The sequence below is a fragment of the Cetorhinus maximus genome, chromosome 26, assembly GCF_964194155.1.
Source record: "Cetorhinus maximus chromosome 26, sCetMax3.hap1.1, whole genome shotgun sequence".
Taxonomy (NCBI): domain Eukaryota; kingdom Metazoa; phylum Chordata; class Chondrichthyes; order Lamniformes; family Cetorhinidae; genus Cetorhinus; species Cetorhinus maximus.
Genome location: NC_135904.1, coordinates 38,288,139 through 38,308,969, shown reverse-complemented (window position 1 = coordinate 38,308,969; position 20,831 = coordinate 38,288,139). Strand labels below are relative to the sequence as shown.

At 46.3% G+C, this 20,831-nt stretch overlaps 1 protein-coding gene across 1 annotated transcript in view; it reads right to left on the bottom strand.

Annotated features, from left to right (window-relative positions):
* The window catches only part of lrrk1 (leucine-rich repeat kinase 1), a 179,755-nt gene that overhangs the window by 39,648 nt on the left and 119,276 nt on the right, over nucleotides 1–20,831 (bottom strand). The window contains exons 25-28 of the mRNA XM_078530495.1: nucleotides 10,371–10,540; nucleotides 9,216–9,413; nucleotides 8,613–8,890; nucleotides 1,517–1,711 (exon numbers count right to left, since the gene is read on the bottom strand). Coding sequence (XP_078386621.1) covers nucleotides 1,517–1,711; nucleotides 8,613–8,890; nucleotides 9,216–9,413; nucleotides 10,371–10,540 — 841 coding nt within the window. The remainder of the gene's footprint in view (nucleotides 1–1,516; nucleotides 1,712–8,612; nucleotides 8,891–9,215; nucleotides 9,414–10,370; nucleotides 10,541–20,831) is intronic.

Here is a 20,831-nt window from a genome sequence, read left to right as displayed (position 1 = left end):
GGCGAGAATAGTGCAAGGTGGTGAAATGGGGAATGATAGCCAGAAAGTGACAGGAAGGGACAGACTGTATAAACATAAGAGTGCACCAGCAAATAGGGTCAAAGCAAGGGAAAATGGTAAAAAGGCAAAATTAACGACTCTTTATCTGAATTCATGTGACATTCATAACAAGTTGGATGAACTGGTGGCAGAAATAGAAATAAATGGCTATGATATAACAGCCGTGACAGAGACATGGTTGCAATGCTGGGAACTGAATATTCAAAGGTATTGGACACTTGGGAAAGATAGGAAGAAAGGAAAAAGAGGTGGGGGTAGCTCTGGTAATAATTTCAGTCATGAGAAATGATCTTGGCTTGGAAGATCAAGGCGTAGAAGCAATTTCGTTGGAGATAAGAAACAGCAAGGGAAAGAAATTGCTTCTTGGAGTAGTTTATTTGCCCCTAACAGTAGCTACACTATAGAGCAGAGTATAAGTCAAGAAATAATGGGGGCTTGTGAGAAAGGTATGCAATAATCAGAGGTGATTTTATACTTCAGATATATTGGACAAATCAATTTTATATTCAATTCCAATTCTGCCATGGTGGGATATGAACCCGGGTCCCTGGGACATTACCCTGGGTCTCTGGATTACCAGTCGAGTGACAAAACCACTACACCACTGTCTCTTCAATTAGCCTGGAGGATGAGTTCATAGAGTGTATTCAGGAGAGTTTCTTACAACAATATGTTCTGGAACCAAACAGGCTATTTTAGAACTGGTAATGTGTAATGAGACAGGATTAATTAATGATCTCATATTCAAGGATCCTCTAAGCAAAAATGATCAAAGCATGATAGAATTTCACATTCAGTTTGAAAGTGAGAAACTTGATTCTGAAGCGAGATAAAGGCAATACAAGGGTATAAAGACAGAGTTGGCTACAGTGGACTGTGAAAATAAGTTAAAAGAGGGAAGACAGTGGCAGACATTTAAGGAGGTGTTTTATAACTATCAACAAAGATTTATTCCATTGAGATAGACACAACAGAAAGGATGCACCCTCCGTGGGTAATTACGGAACTTAAGGATGGTATTAAATTGAAAGGAAAGATGTACAACGCTGTGAAGATTAGTGGGCGTCCAGAAGATTTTATTTTAGCGAAGATCAAGGGATGACTAAAAAATAAAGCGGGAGAAATTAGAATATGAGAGTAAACTTGCAAGAAACATAAAAACAGACAGGAAGAGCTTCTACAAGGATATAAAAAGGAAGAGAGTAGCTAAAGTGACCCCAGGTATATTTTGGGTTTTCATGGCCATTTGAATGGCAGGCCTAACACCAAATTGGCTACTGCATCAGCATTGAGACACCTGAACTTTCTGTCTGCAGAATAAGAACTGGTTTGGTCCATCATTTATTACTGTGTCTTTTCTTTCCACTCTGTGAAATGCTTTGAAATATTTTCGACAAGTCGTCAATACAAGTTATTGATCCTTCAGCTTCGTGCTCCATCCCCCGTGGTTCGTTACCTTTTCAGGTTTTGTATCCCAGCACTCAATCATCAGATTGTGCATTCTATAGAACTGCACCTCTTCCAGGGACCCCAGTGAAGGTCGCACTCCTTTGGACAGCTTTTTAGCAATCTGTGCCTGGTGTTGTCCAAGGACTGGCCGTTGCCCAGACAGCAACTCATACAGGACCATTCCATACGAGAACATGTCAACCTTAAAAATAAAGTGTGGATTGATTTGTCAGGATATTTGTAAACTTATGCCATGCTCATTTACTCTCTATTCATCAACTGGAAATTACACTGTCACTGAAATGTTCCATTTTTTTACTATTCTTTTAGGGTTAATATTTCTTTTACCTGTTTTTTTATCCTTATTGTTCTAGATACTCTTTAGTTTCTGTAATTCATATTGTTCCTGCAAGCCCTTTCTCAAACATTTTGAAAGTTTTTACATCTGCTCTGCCATCAAAATAAGCTTTGTTTACCCAGGATGGAGGATTACATAGTATTGAAAAAGACTGCACAGTGGTACATTACTATTGAGAGATTACTCCTGTTTAGGAGATTGGATAGGATCAGGGGACACAAGTTTAAACTGTGTAAGAATAGGAATAGGTTTCAATTAAGATGCTACATGAACAGCACAGGAGTGGATTCCCTGTGGTCCTCTGGTGCTGACACAACTGGAATTCCTGTAAATCTTAGAAAAGTTTTTCCCTCTGGCTGACTCTTGGCAGAACAAGAATAGAATAAAAAATACCATTTTAAATGTTTAATCTTCATCCTTTCTTTCAAATTCCTTGAAGGCTTTGTCTCTCCCTATCTTTGGAATCTTTACCAGCCCCACAATGACCTGAGACCTCTGCACTCCTCCAAATCTGCCTTCTTGAGCATTCCCGATTTTAAATGCTCCATCCCTGGTGGCCCTGCCTTCAGGTGCCTTGGGCCCTGAGCTCTGGAATGGCCCCTCTAAACTTCTCTGCCTCTTTAGTTATTTCACCTCCTTTGAGATACTCCTTAAAACCAACCTCTTTGACCAAGCTTTTGACCGTCTGCTTTGATATCACCTTAAATGGTTTGGTGTCAAAGATGCTTTACAGCTCGGAGGGTTGTACAGCTTGGAGGAGCTTAGAGAGATAGGGAGGAGCTTAGAGAGATAGGGAGGAGCTTAGAGAGATAGGGAGGAGCTTAGAGAGATAGGGAGGGGGTTAGAGAGATAGGGAGGAGCTTAGAGAGATAGGGAGGGGTTAGAGAGATAGGGAGGAGCTTAGAGAGATAGGGAGGAGCTTAGAGAGATAGGGAGGAGCTTAGAGAGATAGGGAGGAGCTTAGAGAGATAGGGAGGAGCTTAGAGAGATAGGGAGGAGCTTAGAGAGATAGGGAGGAGCTTAGAGAGATAGGGAGGGGGTTAGAGAGATAGGGAGGGGGTTAGAGAGATAGGGAGGAGCTTAGAGAGATAGGGAGGGGTTAGAGAGATAGGGAGGAGGTTAGAGAGATAGGGAGGAGCTTAGAGAGATAGGGAGGGGTTAGAGAGATAGGGAGGGGGTTAGAGAGATAGGGAGGAGGTTAGAGAGATAGGGAGGAGGTTAGAGAGATAGGGAGGAGGTTAGAGAGATAGGGAGGAGATTAGAGAGATAGGGAGGAGGTTAGAGGGATAGGGAGGGGTAGAGAGATAGGGAGGGGTTAGAGAGATAGGGAGGAGGTTAGAGGGGTTGGGACGAGGTTAGAGAGATAGGGAGGAGGTTAGAGAGATAGGGAGGAGGTTAGAGAGATAGGGAGGAGGTTAGAGAGATAGGGAGGGGTCAGAGAGATAGAGAGGAGGTTAGAGAGATAGGGAGGGGTTAGAGAGATAGGGAGGAGGTTAGAGAGATAGGGAGGAGGTTAGAGAGATAGGGAGGAGGTTAGAGAGATAGGGAGGGGTTAGAGGGATTGGAAGGGGTTACAGAGAGAGGGAGGGATTAGCGAGATAGGGAGGAAGTTATGCTATGGAGGGAGGTAAAAAGAAAATGAGCCAATGCTGGTCAGCAAGCACAGGGGTGATTGGTACACAAAACAGAGTACATGTTATGATATGGCCGCCAGAGTTTTGGATAAGCTGAAGTTTATGGAGGGCGCTAAGCAAAGGAAATTTCAGTTCTTCCAATGCTGATGTCATACAAGCAGTTTGACAATTTAGAGACAGTAAAAGCGTTGAGAGATGGTGGTGAGGTAGAGGTGGGTTTTGTCAGTGTATGCACGTAATCAGACACTGAATTTTCAGTAGATTTTGTTGATGGACACAATGTAGATGAGAAATAGGAGGGAGCCAAGGATATATCCTTGGGAGTTATCAGAGATAATGGTGCAGAAGGAAAGGCACTGTAGATGATTCTCTGGGTTTGATAAAATAAATAAGAACGTAATCAGGGAAGAGCAGTCCCAACCAACTGGAATTGTACAGTCCCAACCACCTGGAATTGTACAGTCCCAACCACCTGGAATTGTACAGTCCCACCCAACTGGATTTGTACAGTCCCAGCCACCTGGATTTGTACAGTCCCAGCCACCTGGATTTGTACAGTCCCAACCACCTGGAATTGTACAGTCCCACCCAACTGGATTTGTACAGTCCCAGCCACCTGGATTTGTACAGTCCCAGCCACCTGGATTTGTACAGTCCCAACCACCTGGATTTGTACAGTCCCAGCCACCTGGATTTGTACAGTCCCAACCACCTGGATTTGTACAGTCCCAGCCACCTGGATTTGTACAGTCCCAACCACCTGGATTTGTACAGTCCCAACCACCTGGAATTGTACAGTCCCAACCACCTGGAATTGTACAGTCCCAACCACCTGGAATTGTACAGTCCCAACCACCTGGAATTGTACAGTCCCAACCACCTGGATTTGTACAGTCCCAGCCACCTGGAATTGTACAGTCCCAACCACCTGGATTTGTACAGTCCCAGCCACCTGGATTTGTACAGTCCCAACCACCTGGATTTGTACAGTCCCAACCACCTGGAATTGTACAGTCCCAACCACCTGGAATTGTACAGTCCCAACCACCTGGATTTGTACAGTCCCAGCCACCTGGATTTGTACAGTCCCAACCACCTGGATTTGTACAGTCCCAACCACCTGGATTTGTACAGTCCCAGCCACCTGGAATTGTACAGTCCCAACCACCTGGAATTGTACAGTCCCAGCCACCTGGAATTGTACAGTCCCAACCACCTGGATTTGTACAGTCCCAGCCACCTGGAATTGTACAGTCCCAACCACCTGGATTTGTACAGTCCCAACCACCTGGATTTGTACAGTCCCAACCACCTGGATTTGTACAGTCCCAGCCACCTGGATTTGTACAGTCCCAGCCACCTGGATTTGTACAGTCCCAGCCACCTGGATTTGTACAGTCCCAGCCACCTGGATTTGTACAGTCCCAGCCACCTGGATTTGTACAGTCCCAGCCACCTGGATTTGTACAGTCCCAGCCACCTGGATGACAGTGAAGAAGTTTTGCTGTGCTTTAACTGTATCAAAGGCTGCAGACAGGTCGAGTAAGATAAGAAAGGATAGTTTACCTTTTCTTGGTCACATGTGATGTAGTTTATGACTTTGGGGGAGGCGATGCCATAGTGGTATTGTCACTGGGCTAGAATTCCAGATACTCAGGGTAATGCCCTGTGGACCCGGGTTTAAATCCCACCACAGTAGATGGTGAAATTTGAATCCAATAAAAATCTGGAGTTAAAAGTCTAACGATGACCATGAAACCATTGTCCATTGTTGTAAAAACCCATCTGGTTCACTAACGTCCCTTAGGGAAGGAAATCTGTCGTCCCTACCTGGTCTGGCCTACATGTGATGACGCACAGGCAATGTGGTTGACTCTTAAATGCTCTCTGAAATGGCCTAGGAAGCCACTCAGCTGTAAACTCTAAACAAAGTCACAAAAAAGGAAATAAACTGTACAGACCAGGCACTGGAAACGACAACTGCAATCTCAGCCCTGTCGACCCTGCAAAATCCTCCTTACTAACATCTGGGGGCTAGTGCCAACATTGGGAGAGCTGTCTCACAGACTAGTCAAGCAACAGCCTGACATAGTCATACTTGTGGAATTATACCTTACAGATAATGTCCCAGACACCACCATCACCATCCCTGGGTATGTCCTGTCCCACCGGCAGGACAGGCCCAGCAGAGATGGCAGCACAGTGGTATACAGTCGGGAGGGAGTTGCCCTAGGAGTCCTCAACATTGACTCTGGATCCCATGAAATCTCATGGCATCAGGTCAAACATGGGCAAGGAAACCTCCCGCCCTCCCTTAGTTGATGAATCAGTGCTCCTCCATGTTGAACACCACTTGGAGGAAGCACTGAGGGTGGCAAGGGTGCAGAATGTACTCTGGGTGGGGGACTTCAATGTCCATCACCAAGAGTGGCTCGGTAGCACCACTACTGACCGAGCTGGCTGAGTCCTAAAGGACATAGCTGCTAGACTGGGTCTGCGACAGGTGGTGAGGGTACCTAGAGGGAAAAACATACTTGGCCTCATCCTCACCTACCTGTCTGCCACAGATGCATCTGTCCATGATGGTATCGGTAGGAGTGACCACACATAGTCACTGTAGAGACAAAGTCCTGCCTTCACATTGAGGATACCCTCCATCATGTTGTGTGGCACAACCACCTGCTAAACGGGATAGATTTCGAACAGATCTAGCAACTCAAGACTGGGCATCCATGAGGTGCTGTGGGCCATCATCAGCAGCAGAATTGTACTCAAACACAATCTGTAACCTCATAGCCCAGCATATCCCCCACTCTACCATTACCATCAAGACAGGGGATCAACCCTGGTTCAATGAAGAGTGCAGGAGGGCATGTCAGGAGCAGCACCAGATATACCTAAAAATGAGGTGTCAACCTGGTGAAGCTATAACATAGAACTACTTGTGTGTCAAACAGCATAAGCAGCAAGTGATAGACAGGGCCAAGCGATCCCATAACCAACACATCAGATCTAAGCTCTGCAGTCCTGCCACATCCAGTTGTGAATGGTGGTGGACAATTAAACAACTCACTGGAGGAGGAGGCTCCACAAATATCCCCATCCTCAATGAAGGGGGAGCCCAGCACATCAGTGCAAAAGATAAGGCTGAAGCATTTGCTACAATCTTCAGCCAGAAGTACCGATTGGATGATCCATCTCGGCCTCCTCCGGAGGTCCCCAGCATCACAGATGCCAGTCTTCAGCCAATTCGATTCACTCCACGTGATATCAAGAAATAGCTGAAGGAACTGGATACCGCAAAGACTATGGGCCCTGACAATATTCCAGCAATTGTACTGAAGGCTTGTGCTTCAAAACTTGCTGCACCCCGAGCCAAGCTGTTCCAGTACAGCTACAACACCAGCATCTACCCAGCTGTGTGGAAAATTGCCCAGGTATGTCCTGTACACAAAGAGCAGGACAAATCCAACCCGGCCAATTACTGTCCCATCAGTCTACTCTCCAACATCAGTAAAGTGATGGAAGGGGTCATCAACAGTGCTATCAAGCGGCACTTGCTTAGCAATAACCTGCTCACTGATGCTCAGTTTGGGTTCCGTCAGAGCCACTCAGCTCCTGACCTCATTACAGCCTTGGTTCAAACATGGACAAAGGAGCTGAACTCCTGAGGTGAGGTGAGAGTGACTGCCCTTGACATCAAGACCACATTTGACCTAGTGTGGCATCAAGGAGCCCTAGCAAAACTGGAGTCAATGGGAATCAGGAGGAAAGCTCTCTGCTGGTTGGAGTCATACCTAGCACAAAGGAAGATGGTTGTGGTTGTTGGAGGTCAGTCATCTCAGCTCCAGGACATCACTGCAGGAGTTCCTCAGGGTAGTGTCCTTGGCACAACCATCTTCAGCTGCTTCATCAATGACCTTCCTTCCATCATAAGGTCAGAAGTGGGGATGTTCGCTGATGATTGCAAAATGTTCAGCACCATTCGTGACTCCTCAGATACTGAAGCAGTCCATGTCAAAATGCAGCAAGACCTAGACAATATCCAAGCTTGGGCTGACAAATGGAAAGTAACATTCACACCAAGCAAATATCAGGCAATGACCATCTCCAACAAGAGAGAGTCCAACCATCGCCCCTTGATGTTCAATGGCATCACCATCACTGAATCCCCCACTATCAACATCCTGGGGGTTCCCATTGACCAGAAACTGAACTGGACTAGCCACATAAATACTGTGGCTACAAGAGCAGGTCAGAGGCTAGGAATCGTGCGATGAGTAACTCACCTCTTGACTCCCCAAAGCCTGTCCATCTACAAGGCTCAAGTCTGGATATTGATGGAATACTCCCCACTTGCCTGGATGAGTGCAGCTCCCACAACACTCAAGAAGCATGACACTGTCCAGGATAAAACAACCCTCTTGATTGGCACCATATTCACAAACGTTCACTCCCTCCACCACTGATGCACAGTAGCAGCAGTGTGTACCATCTACAAGATGCACTGCAGGAATTCACCAAGGCTCCTTCCACAGCACCTTCCAAACCCTCGACCACTATCATCTAGAAGGACAAGGGCAGCAGACACATGGGAAGTTCCCCTCTTAGTCACTCACCATCCTGACTTGGAAATATATCGCCGTTCCTTCACTGTCACTGGGCCAAAATCCTGGACTCCCTTCCTAACAGCACTGTGGGTGTACCTACACCACGGGGACTGCAGTGGTTCAAGATGGCGGCTCACCACCACCTTCTCAAGGGCATTTAGGGATGGGCAGTAAATGCTGGTCTAGCCAGTGAGGCCCACATTCCATGAATAAATTTAAAAAAAGATAAGGGTAGCTTTGAGACTGTGGTGGGGGCAGAAACCAGGTTAGCGATTAGAGTAAAGTGAATGTTATAGAGCTGCTGTATTAAGTAAGGAGCATGTGTGTGCATGAAGAAAGATTCAAATGCAACATCATTATGAAAGAAATAAGAACCAAACCAGCATAACAGAGTTATGAGCACTGCAGCCGGAGTTTTATATTTAAATTAGATGATGCTATCTGATCAGAAACCAATACTGTTGAGTGCAAAGTTTTGAACAAACAAATTCTGCTTCATACCTTTTCATCATAAACAATTCCGGGCATGACCTCTGGTGCCTGATATCCGGGGGTACCTTCAACACCAAGGGCTCCTTCATGGAAAGACTGACGAGATATCCCATAATCGGATAACTTCACATTTACTGGATCTGTCAGATCCAGAGTCCAAACTAAAACATTATCGGACTTGAGGTCACAGAAGATGATGTTTTTTCTGTGCAGATAGGCCAAGCCAACTGCAATTTGATAGGCTATTCTGTGAGTTAGCATGCATCCCAGGGGTATAAACAAGATGCCTGTTTGAAAGAGAACAGTTGCTTTAGACTTACATAATGAATAATCTGTGGCTCATTTCAGATAACCATTCTTTCACATAATGATAGAACTTAAAATGAGGGTAAATCTTGAACCTTTATTATTCAATAATGGATGCTGGCAGATCCACAACATATCTTGTTGTGTTGAAATCCGCTTCTAATTTTCCATCTGCATAGTGCTGATTTAGATTTAGTTCTTACTCCTAAATCGCTTCACAGTTTATCTCATTTTCATGGTAGTTTCAGATTCTCCGGGATGCACTGTGTATTACTGACCCTATGGTGAAGTGTTTTGCACTCTTACCTTTGGAGTATTCAGTCAGTACAGTGTTGAGACTGCCCAAAGGAGCCAGCTCCAAGGCAAAGCAAAGTGGGTGAATACTGATGCCAACCAGTGAGACAATGCAGGGGTGTTGCATGGAGTGAAGAATGCTGGCTTCCTGGCGGAACTCGGAGAAATTTCGTAATGCCTCCATAGCTTCCAGGTGCCTGAACATCGAATCTGAAATGAAAGATTAGAAAAAAACTTTCTCCAGTAAAGGCCGAGAATATTTCTAGGGTTTTGGTTTTTGTTAGATTCTACTCGTTTCTTTCACCAACCTGACTTGGAACTGTATCGCCGTTCCTTCATCATCACTCATCCTAGATCCTGGAACTCCCTTCCGAACAGCACTGTGGGTGTACCTACACCACACGGACCATGGTGGTTCAAGAAGGGGGCTCACTGCCACCTTTTCAAGGGCAATTAGAGTTGGGGAATAAATACTGGCCTAGCCGGTGACGCCCACAGTTTGACAATGAATTAAAAACATTGCTACACTGCCAACCTGTAATACTCAACATCCCTCCGTGCTAATCCTCAACATTTAAGATCTTTCATTGCTAACCCTTATGGTTTAAGATTTCTCACTGTCTATTCATATACTTTGTATTTAATATCTCTCATTGCTAATGCATGATTGTTAAGATCATAAGTGCTAATCAATATTTAAGATCTCCCACTGCCAACCTTTAATAATACATTGTGCATTATGATGCTACATGTTATAAAATGGTGCAGTCTCCAACTGATCCTGATCAATGCCATAGTACAAATGGCATATCCGGCAGAAAGGGTGAAGTGCTGGAACTGAGCCTGGGGTTCTGACCAGTTTCCATCACTCAGGGGGTCTCATAGAATCAATGTGGCAAGTGTCTAACGTCTGCAAACACCCTATAAATAAAAAGACCATTCAGGATCAAAATGCTGAAAACCTTTGTTGCAAGGAAATGCCAGATACCAAGGGAGGTTTCATAAACACTGACAGGATTCCCTGGCAGTGCATTTAAAATTCCCCAATCTTTCCCCAGCTGGTTGAGCTGGTTTCTGCAGGATATTATTGGCATAAACTCAATCCCAAAGAACACACCAGTGACATTCAGATATTAAATGTGAACACATTCAGTCCAAGATATTTACCTGTGCTAAAGCCATCCGATTGGTGTCGGCATTTTTTGAAGTGGAATCTCTTGACTGCTATGGGTACTGTGTTATATTTGGCTCTGTAAACTGTGGTCCCACTTCCTCCTTGTCCCAGGATATAGTCTGCATCTTCACTCTGTTCTAGACAACTCATATCCAGAAATAACCTGCAGAACAGTAGTAAACATTTCTATAGAAATGGTGTTCCAGTGCACTGTTCAGAACACAATTCAGACAAAGACAAACAAAAAGATAACTATTTACCCCAGGCTTACCCAACACGTGGACCGTGGGCTGGGTTGTGGCTCCGAAGCCACTGTTCAAATTGCTGCTCAGACAGGTCAGTGGAGTTGAAGGTTCTGCAAGGGTCTGTTCCTCCAATCACACGCTGCTCTTCTGCCATTTTTGTTGCTGATGGGCTCACACTGAGCCTATCAGCAGCAAATGTGGGAGAGAAACAGGCTGTAATTGGCTGAGCAGCGAACATCAGTGGCAGTGAGTATGGTGGGAAAAACAGAAGCTTTCGTTTGGGGCTGGGGGATGGAGAGGCTGCTGGGGCTATGGGGTAAGGAGAGACACAGGCTGCTGGGGCTATGGGGTAAGGAGAGACACAGGCTGCTGGGGCTATGGGGTAAGAGAGAGAGAGGCTGCTGGGGCTATGGGGTAAGGAGAGACACAGGCTGCTGGGGCTATGGGGTAAGGAGAGACACAGGCTGCTGGGGCTATGGGGTAAGAGAGAGAGAGGCTGCTGGGGCTATGGGGTAAGAGAGAGAGAGGCTGCTGGGGCTATGGGGTAAGAGAGAGAGAGGCTGCTGGGGCTATGGGGTAAGAGAGAGAGAGGCTGCTGGGGCTATGGGGTAAGAGAGAAAGAGGCTGCTGGGGCTATGGGGTAAGAGAGAAAGAGGCTGCTGGGGCTATGGGGTAGGAGAGAAAGAGGCTGCTGGGGCTATGGGGTAAGAGAGAGAGAGGCTGCTGGGGCTATGGGGTAGGAGAGGCTGCAGGGACCTGGCACTGAGATGCTGTGGACCCTGGGATTGGGGGTGGCAGAAAAGACTGGCTGGTATGTGAGTGAGAGTGAGAGAGAGAGAGAGAGAGTGTGAGAGAGGGAGTGAGTGCATACGCGCACGTGAGGGAGAATGCATGTGTGTGTGAGAGAGAGAATGTATGGAAAGAGAGAGAGAGAAAGAGAATGTGTGGACAGAAAGCGAATGTGTGGAGAGAGAGAGAGCGAGAGAGAGAGCGCAAATGTGTGGAGAGAGAGAGAGTGAACGTGTGGTGAGAGAGCGTGAATGTGTGGAGAGAGAGCGAGAGAGAGAGTGCAAATGTGTGGAGAGAGAGAGCGCGAATGTGTGGAGTGAGGGAGTGTGAATGTGGAGAGAGAGAGACAGACAGATACACACTGTGGAGAGAGAGAGAGAGAATGAGTAAGTGTGCGAGAGGGAGTCAGTGTGTGGGAGTGACTGAGTCGGTGTATGTGTGTAAAAGTGAGAGAGCGTGTGTGAGTGAGTGGCAGAGAGAATGTGTGCAGAGAAAGAGAGAGTGAGTGAGTGTGTGATAGAGAGGGTGAGAGTGAGTGTGTGAGAGGGAACGAGTGTGAGAGAGGGTGTGAGAGTGTGTGTGAGTGTGTGTGAGTGAGAGAGATTGTATGTGAGAGATGGGTGAGACCGTGAGAGTGTGGGTGAGTGAGAGAGAGTGTGTGAGAGAGAGTGTGTGTGTGTGTGAGCGAGAGAGAGGGTGAGTGTATGTGTGTGTGGAGAGAGGAAGAGAGAGGGTATGTGAGAGAGTGTGTGTGTGTGAATGAGAGTGTGCGGGAGAGTGCATGCTTGGGAGAGTGTGAGCGTGAAATAGAGTGAGTGAGGAGTGAGTGAATGTGTGTGTGAGAGAGAGGGAGAAAGAGAGAGGGAGAATGTGTGGAGAGAAAGAGAGTGAGTGGGTGTGGGAGAGAGAAAATGAGAGCGTGTGAGAGAGGGTGTCCAAGTGAGTGTGTGAGAGAGTGAGAGTTTGTGTGTGCATGAGTGAGAAAGGATATCCGAGAGTGTGTATGAGAATGAAAGACAGTGTGTGTGAGAGAGAGGGAGTGCGTGTGAGAATTAGAGAGTGAGAGAGAGAGAATGTGTGGAGAGAGAGAGAGATAAAGTGAGTGTGTGAGAGAGTGAGAGAAGGTGAGAGAGAGAGAGAGAGTGTATGTGTGTGTGTGAGAGAGTGAGAGAAGGTGAGAGAGAGAGAGAGAGAGAGAGTGTATGTGTGTGACAGTGAGTGTGTGAGTGAGAGAGAGCATGTGTGTGAGTGGCGAGACAGAGAATGTGTGGAGAGAAAGAGAGAGAGTGAGTGAATGTGTGATAGAGAGAGTGTGTGTGAGAGAGTATGTGTGAGAGTGAGAGAGAGATGTGTGTGTGTGGAGAGAGAGCATGTGCAAGAGAGTGCGGGTGAGAGAGAGTGGGTGAGAGAGAGAGTGGGTGAGAGAGAGAGTGGGTGAGAGAGAGAGTGGGTGAGAGAGAGAGTGAGTGAGAGAGAGTGGGTGAGAGAGAGTGGGTGAGAGAGAGAGTGGGTGAGAGAGAGTGGGTGAGAGAGGAGTGGGTGAGAGAGAGAGTGGGTGAGAGAGAGAGTGGGTGAGAGAGAGAGTGGGTGAGAGAGAGAGTGGGGGAGAGAGAGAGAGAGTGGGTGAGAGAGTGGGTTTGTGAGAGAGAGAGTCAGTGAGCGTATGAGAGTGTGATGTGAGAGAGGGGGAGTGAGCGTGTGAGAGAAAGAGAGAGAATCTGTGTGTGTGTGTGAGAGAGAGAGAGAGTGGGTGAGTGAGTGTATGAGAGTGTGATGTGAGAGAGAGGGTGAGAGAAAGAGCGAGAGATAGAGTCTGTGTGTGTGAGAGAGTGGGGGTGTGTGAGAATGTGAGAGAGAGAGAGAGAGAGAGAGAGAGTGTGAGTGAGTGGACAGGATTTTTAGGTTGTCGGGCAGGCATGATGGGCAGGCCCAGGAGAGGCTGGGAAATGGTCCCACACCCGCGATTGGCCCCCGACCACGATGTTACGCTGACTGGCCAATTAATGACCAGCCGGTGTGAAAGGGGCGCTGAGAAGCTCAGTGCTGCTGGGCTGGGGACGGGAGGAGTGCGAGTGCATGTGTGGGGAGAGAGTGCACTGAAAACTCCCTGAAGGCCGGGAGCTGAACAACTTTAACATCAAAGATAAAGGTTTTTAAAATCTGAAAACAATGTGTTGACCTGGGACTCTCACAATATCCTTAACAGAATAAAAATTCTGCCCAATAATTTACATTTAACTTTTATTTAATTGTGGAAACCTCATCCCACCCGTGAATGAGGTTTTCTAAAAAATCAAAAGGCCATCTGACTAAGATTGGATGGGCAGCGAAAAATAGGATTAAATTAATTGATTAAGCGCCTTAATAGGCCTCTTAATTGTCAGCGGGCACGCTGCTAACTCTCACACATGCCCGCCAACTGAAATATTGTGCAAGTGTGCGCTGATGTCGGGGCGCTATCGGGTCAGGTGCGGGACTGCCTGCCCAGTGTGTGAGAGTGAGTGAGTGAGAGAGAGAGAGAGAGGGAGAGGGAGAGAGAGAGAGGGAGAGAGAGACAGAGAGAGAGAGAGAGAGTGAGAGTGTGTATGAAGAGAGGGTGTGTGTGAGGGTGAGAGTATGTGTGTGAGAGAGTAAGAGTGTGTGTATGTGTGTGTGAGAGAGAGAGAGAGAGAGAGAGAGAGAGAATGTGTTTGTTTGTCTCTGGCTCACTCCCAGTCTCAGAATTCTCTTTCACCGTCATCCCCACACACCAACAGATATTCACAGCCAATCACACAGTGGGTGAGGGTGAGTGAGTGATCACCCTGAGACTGGGAGTGAGCCAGGCACACACTCTGACCCCCTCACACTCTCATGGTCATCTTTATTAATTACTCTTAGGTGCAAGGCTTGAACATATTCCTTTTGGTTGCCTGAGTGCCTGACTATGTTGCTTCTAACAAAAGTAAATGAGCCAAGTTATAAGCTCAACCAATCATCTTAAATTGGTTGTTAGTGTAGCTATTAGCGCACTCAGGATTGTTCAGCAAGTGCTGCCCAATCGTGGAATCACATGCAATAGTAAACGTTTTATTTTGGGTTTTGCAAGCATGGGCTGGTTGAGTACAGTAACAAACAACCAAAAGAACATGCTGTTTGACACAATTGCTGGGATGTACGGCCAATGTACCTGGCATCACACTGGCACGGTAATTCATGGCAGCATCCTGTTAGTGGAAAATGCCACTCGCTTAGCACTGGACAGTACGGTGTGAAACCTGAATAGCAGATTAAGCAAGCTGCTTCATGCTGTTACTATGCAGGGGCTATGTGGTATTGTCCACTAATAAGATGCTTCTGTCAGTCCAAAAAGGTGTTCTGCCTGCTGCACAATCGAGTAATGTTTTACCTGAATTTCAGTGCCGTATGTTGGCCGTACACCCAACCGATTGGCTGATTGAATCAAACAGCACGTTCCTTTGGTTGTTCATAATAGGCAGAGTACAGACCGTACGCAACCAGCCCAAAGTAAAATGCCTACTGTTAGATGTGATTCCACAATTGGGCAGCACTTGCTGAACAATCCTGAATGCGCTAATAGATACATAACAACCAATTTAAAATAATTAATCAAGTTTGTAATGCGGCTCATTTACACTTGCTAGAAGTGACAAACATTTACACAAAGGGACCTGTTCTCTGCAGACAAAAGGAATATGTACAAGCCTCACCTTTTTGAATTACCCCAGCCCGTAGCTCTCCCATTGTTTTCTCCATAGCCATGCCTCAGCAAATCAAAGTTGACTTGTCAAACAATCAGCACCCTTTTCTCCTACAGTATCAATTGTTGTGCTCGTTCAAAATTTGGCATTCGTGTGTTTGTCCTGATGATTGCAAGACAAGGAGCTTCAGCAATGTCTCCCTTTTCAACAATATAAATGTAATTATGTAAGAAGCAAAACATTTGCTATATACCCTCTAGTCATTGAACATCCAAACAAAGCTCTTGTATTGCCGTGTTCTGTACTGTATAGCACTAAACAAAAGATCACAAGTGAAAGTGGATAGAAAAGCAGAGTTTGTAGCTTTGCCTCCTGAAACATTGTGTAGCCATTGACAGTGTTGCTGGGGCAGTGTTTAAACTCCCACTGCATCTCCATTTGAGGCACATCGTGAGGAGTTAGAAATGGCAGCCCTGGAGGGTCAGAATTCGTTTGCTCTGTTTCTTAGTTTGCTTTTTTATCATTGTCGTGGACCTCTACCTGAGGGAACGGTACAGTCATAGCTCAGTTTGACTGTTTTATTTACAGTTCTAATGCTTGGCTGTACTCCTGCTCTTTGTCACTGTAACAGTACAAGAGTCCGTAGCCAAGGAGAATAGGTGGTAGGATCAGCGGCATTGTTTGCACTGATCTACTAACAAACACATCAGATCCCCCGGCTCTCAGTGGGGCACATATAAAAATCTGTTTACAGGGCATGAGTATATTAACCAAGTGAGAGAGCCACACATGTTTATTTTTGCCAGTGTTGCTCTGAGATTAGAGGGCTGCCTACTCCGGTTAGAGATATTCCCAGAGGTCTGATAGACTGATCATCTGACGCCTGCAATTGTTATTACATTCCTCTCACTGTCTCCTTGGATTCTGGCCTGGAATCCGCTTTCCTGTGAAGGTGGAAGGAAACTCTGCACTTGGAACCTTGGTTAGACCTGATCTATACCTGGATTTCTAAACCAGCAGACACAGATACCGAGAGATTGTGCAAAGGGCAGTTTGGAGCCACTTTGCACAGGGAGCAACAACCTAAATTCAGCTCAGCATCAATATTTCTAAACCACTCCCCAAGTTCATAGAATTATAGAAACAATAGCACAGATCCTATCCAATTTAACTTTTCCAAATACTTATCCCATTCCCTTTTGAATGTTGTTCTAATCTCTGAGTCACTGGTATGGTGAAGCAATCATGGTCTAATAGCACTCCATTCAAGAACCTTCCCTCCACCTTGGTGCTTCCAATGAGTATCCTTGGTCTCCATCTCTGCCTCCCCATTTGTTCATTAATAAAACAGTTTTTCACTATTATCCTTGGTAAAAGTCCCCAAGTTTCACTTTCCCCTTTACAATCTGCTCCTCTCTTGGTGATACTGCCAGTCACCACTTTGTTGCTGCTTCTGGCTCTGGTTACACAACAGAAGATCATCCGTGAACTGTCCCTATTGGGCTCATGGTGCTTTTAACTTCCGTTTGCAAGTGCTACGTCTTGGTGCCCCCTCCTCGCTGGCACCAGCATTGGAGACAGCCTGCTGACTCTGCTGTCTTGTTGGCCTTTATGACCTTGGCAGCTGTCCTCTGGCCAGTGGAGCCTGGGAGGGAACGGCCAGTGCCACTGCTGGCATCTCCCTAGTCATCACAGCCTCATCAGATGCCACAGTCACTGGCGGAGGAGCTGCTGCCACCATCCAGAGCGCCCTGAGAGGAGCCCCCAGAGACGACAATCAGCTCATGACCCAATATGAGGTCGCTCTAGACCTCCCTGCTTGCTATTGATGGATGGGCACCTAGCTGGGACACTGGGTGCTTTGTCCATCTCCCACACTGACACTGACCACCTGAGCTCAGTGCCTGTGTGAGGGATTGCTGGTCCGAGCACAACCCCAGGAACCCCTGAGTCTGGCCCTGGAGCTGCCTCTCCATGAGAGCCGCCACTCAATGGAGGAGGCAGTGTGCTCGGCCATGAGGGTCAACACAGTGCTCATGCTCCACATAGACTCCTCCACAACAGAGACCATGGCACACATACCCTCATGGATCTCCGCCAGATCCTCCTGCACATCTCGCTGGACATCCAGCATCTGCTGCCTAATGGACAGCTCCAGGGGCTCTTCATCTGCCTTCGACTGAGCATCACCCTGGTCCCCAGCAGCCCAATAGTTTCTTAGAACAGCACATTCTGGCACCAACCAGAGAGCAGGCTATACTAGACCTGGTATTGAGCAATGAGATAGGATTAATTGATGGCCTCACAGTGAAGGCACTGATTGAATTTTACATTCCATTTGAGGGAGAGAAAAGTGGGTCCAAGACTAGTATTTTAAATCTAAATAAGGGCAATTATGAGGGCATGGAAGCAGAGTTAGCTAAAGTGAACAGGCAAATTAGGTTCTTAGACTTCTTGCCTTTATCATTTCTCACCTCTACCCAAACTGCTTCCACATCCTGCTTTCCTGAACTTGGGACATCCCTCTCGAATGTGCAAATACCATCATTAATTAACAGAGCAACCCCTCCACCTTTCCCCAGCTTCCTGTCCTTCCTAAATGTCATGTACCCTTCAATATTCAGGTCCCAATCTATGTCATCCTGCAGCCATATCTCTGTAATGACTATCAGGTTGTATTTATTTATTTCTACTGTGCTATCAGCTCATCTGTTTTTTTTTCGAATGCTACATGCATTTGGATATGGAGCTTTTAGTTCTTTCCGTTAATATTTTTGTAAGCTCTAGCCTTATCTGCTGATTTACTCTCAGATTTGTACTCCCTGTACTCTCTACCCTTCCTGTCATGGTCTGTTTATCATTTCCCATATTAAAATCTCTCTCTCTTGCCTTATCTCTACTCTTTGATTTACTGCATCTTACCAAATTTGATCCATTGCCTCCACTATTTAGTTTAAAGCCCTCTCGACTTCCCTAGTTATGCCACTTGCAGGAACACTGGTCCCAGCATGGTCAATAGAGATGCAGCGGTAGCCATTTAAAGGGATATTTCCCAATACACAGAATAGATACATTCCAACGAGAAACAAATTTCCAAGGGGCAGACCCCCCCATCTGCAGTTAACTAAAAAAGTTAAAGATAGTATCAAACTTAAAGAAAAAGCATAAAATTGCACAAAGGTGGCTGGGCAAGTCAGAAGATTGCACAGAATATAAAAAAGATCAAAGAATGACTAAAAGATTAATAAGGAGGGAACAATTAGAGTATGAGAGAAAACTAGCTAGAAATGTAAAGACAGATAGTAAGAGTTTCTATAGATATTTAAAAAGGAAGAGTTAGCAAAGCAAGAATTGGTCCTATAGAAAGTGAGTCTGGGGAATTAGTAATGGAAAATAAGGAGACGGCTGATGAATTGAACAGGTATTTTGCATCGGCCTTCACTATACAGGACACAATTAACATCCCGGAAATAGCTGTAAATTGGGAAATGGGAGGGAGGGAGGAACTCAGGAAAATTACAATCACCGGGGAAATGGTATTGGGCAAACTGTTGGAGCAGGTTGACAAGTCCCCTGGTCCTGATGGACTTTACCCTAGGATCTAAAAAGATACGGCTAGTGAGACAGTTGATGTGTTGGGTTTCATTTTCCAAAATTTGCTAACAAACTCTCTCGTGAATGTAACTCCTTTGTTCAAAAAGGGAGACAGAAAGCAGGAAACTTACAGGCCGGTTAGCCTAACATCTGTCATAGGGAAAATGTGAGAAGCTATTATTAAAGATGTTATAACAGGGCAGGAAACAGAGAGTAGGCATAAATAAGTCTTTTTCTGGTTGGTAGGATGTAACGAGTGCTACGACACAGGTATTCAGTGCTGGGGCCACAACTTTTTACAATTAATATAAATGACTTGGATGAAGGGACCGAAGGTATGGTGGCTAAATTTGCTGATGACACAAAGATGGCTGGAAAGTAAGTTGTGAAGAGGACATAAGGAGTCTGCAAAGGGATATAGATAGGTTAAGTGAGTGGGCAAAGATCTGGCAAATGGACTCTGTGTTGGAAAATGTGAAATTGTCCATTTTGGCAGTAGGAATAGAAAAGAAGCATATTATCTAAATGGTGAGAGATTGTACAGCTCTGAGGTGCAGAGGGATCTGAGTGTCCTAGTGCATGAATCACACAAGATTAGTATGCAGTTACAGCAATAATTAGGAAAGCTAATAGAATGTTATGGTCTATTGCGAGAGGAATTTAATACAAAAGTAGAAAGGATTTGCTTCAGTTCAAAAGGGAATTGGCACGACCACACCTGGAGTACTGTGTACAGTATTGGTCTCCTTATTCATGGAAGGATGTAAATGCATTGGAAGCAGTTCAGGGAAGATTTACTGGACTAATACCTGGAATGGGTGGGTTGTCTTGTGAGGAAAGTTTGGACAGGTTAGGCTTGTATCCCCTGGAGTTTAGAAGAGTAAGAAGTGACTTAACTGAAGCGCAAGATGCTGAGGGGTCTTGACAGGGTGGATGTGGAGAGGATGTTTCCTCTTGTGGGAGAATCTAGAACTAGGGGTCACTGTTTAAAAATAAGAGGTCACTTATTTAAAACAGAGATGAGGAGAATTTTTTCTCTCTGAGGATCGTGAGTCTTTGGAACTCTCTTCCTCAAAAGGCAGTGGAAGCAGAGTCTTTAGCATGGGGTAAAAGGTTATTGGGATAGGCAGGAATGTGGTGTTGGGGTTACATTCAGATCAGCCATGATCTTATTGAATGGCGAAGCAGGCTCAAGGGGCTAAGTGGCCTTCTCCTGGTCCTAATTGGTATGTTTGTATGGAGATATGGTGGGATGGGGACGGGGATGGGAGAGGGAGGTGACCCTAGAGGAAGGACCAGGAGTATTCACTTGACATAATGCGGCGAGAGACAGCAACGTTCACAGGGGCTGCGTGTCATTGAGGTGGGTAGGCTCCCAATTAGGTGAGTGGGCAGGAACCCCACAAAGAATCATTTCCTTTCAATTCCTGTGGCCGAATTATCCAGGGGTATATGTTGGGTGGCAGACAAATGCTGGCTGCCCGAGTTTCTGATGGCAGGTGGGTCTTTGACACCCTGCACCCACCCAATTTCAATCAGTGCTGAAGTAAATATAGAAACTTGTAGTAGAAGGATCTGGTATCTAAAGGGTTAAAACGAGACAGCCCGCGTGGTGGGGTAAGAAGGCACATGACCTAGAGTTAGGGCTAGCCTGGAGATGAGTAGCAACGTGTAAGATCCTAGTATGGAGTCCTCTCCATACCTACTGTAAATATGGACATAGTTCAGTATCTTGCCCTCATCAGGAAGGCTTGGCAGGGGTGGTTAGAAATCCAACCGCTGCCTGTGATTGGGTCCCGCCAATTAAGGCCCGCCCAGTGTGAAACAGGGCTTGTCATTGGCTGGGACAGGCCGAGTGGGGGCGGGAACCTGGCTGCCAGGTCCAATGGTGACCGGGAGGCCTGTTTAAAAATGGCCCAGGCAGCCTCAGAAACGCTGCCAGCGATGGACGTCAGTCCGCTGTTACAAGGATGGAGCCCAGTGTCAGCAAACAACGAGTGGGAGGGCAGGTCCAGGGGGCACTTGGCCCCCCGTTTTTCTAATGAGTGCCTTGCCACCCTCTTGGGGGAGGTGGCTGCCAGAAGGGACACCCTTGTCCCCAGAGATGGGAGGAGGAGGCCACCAC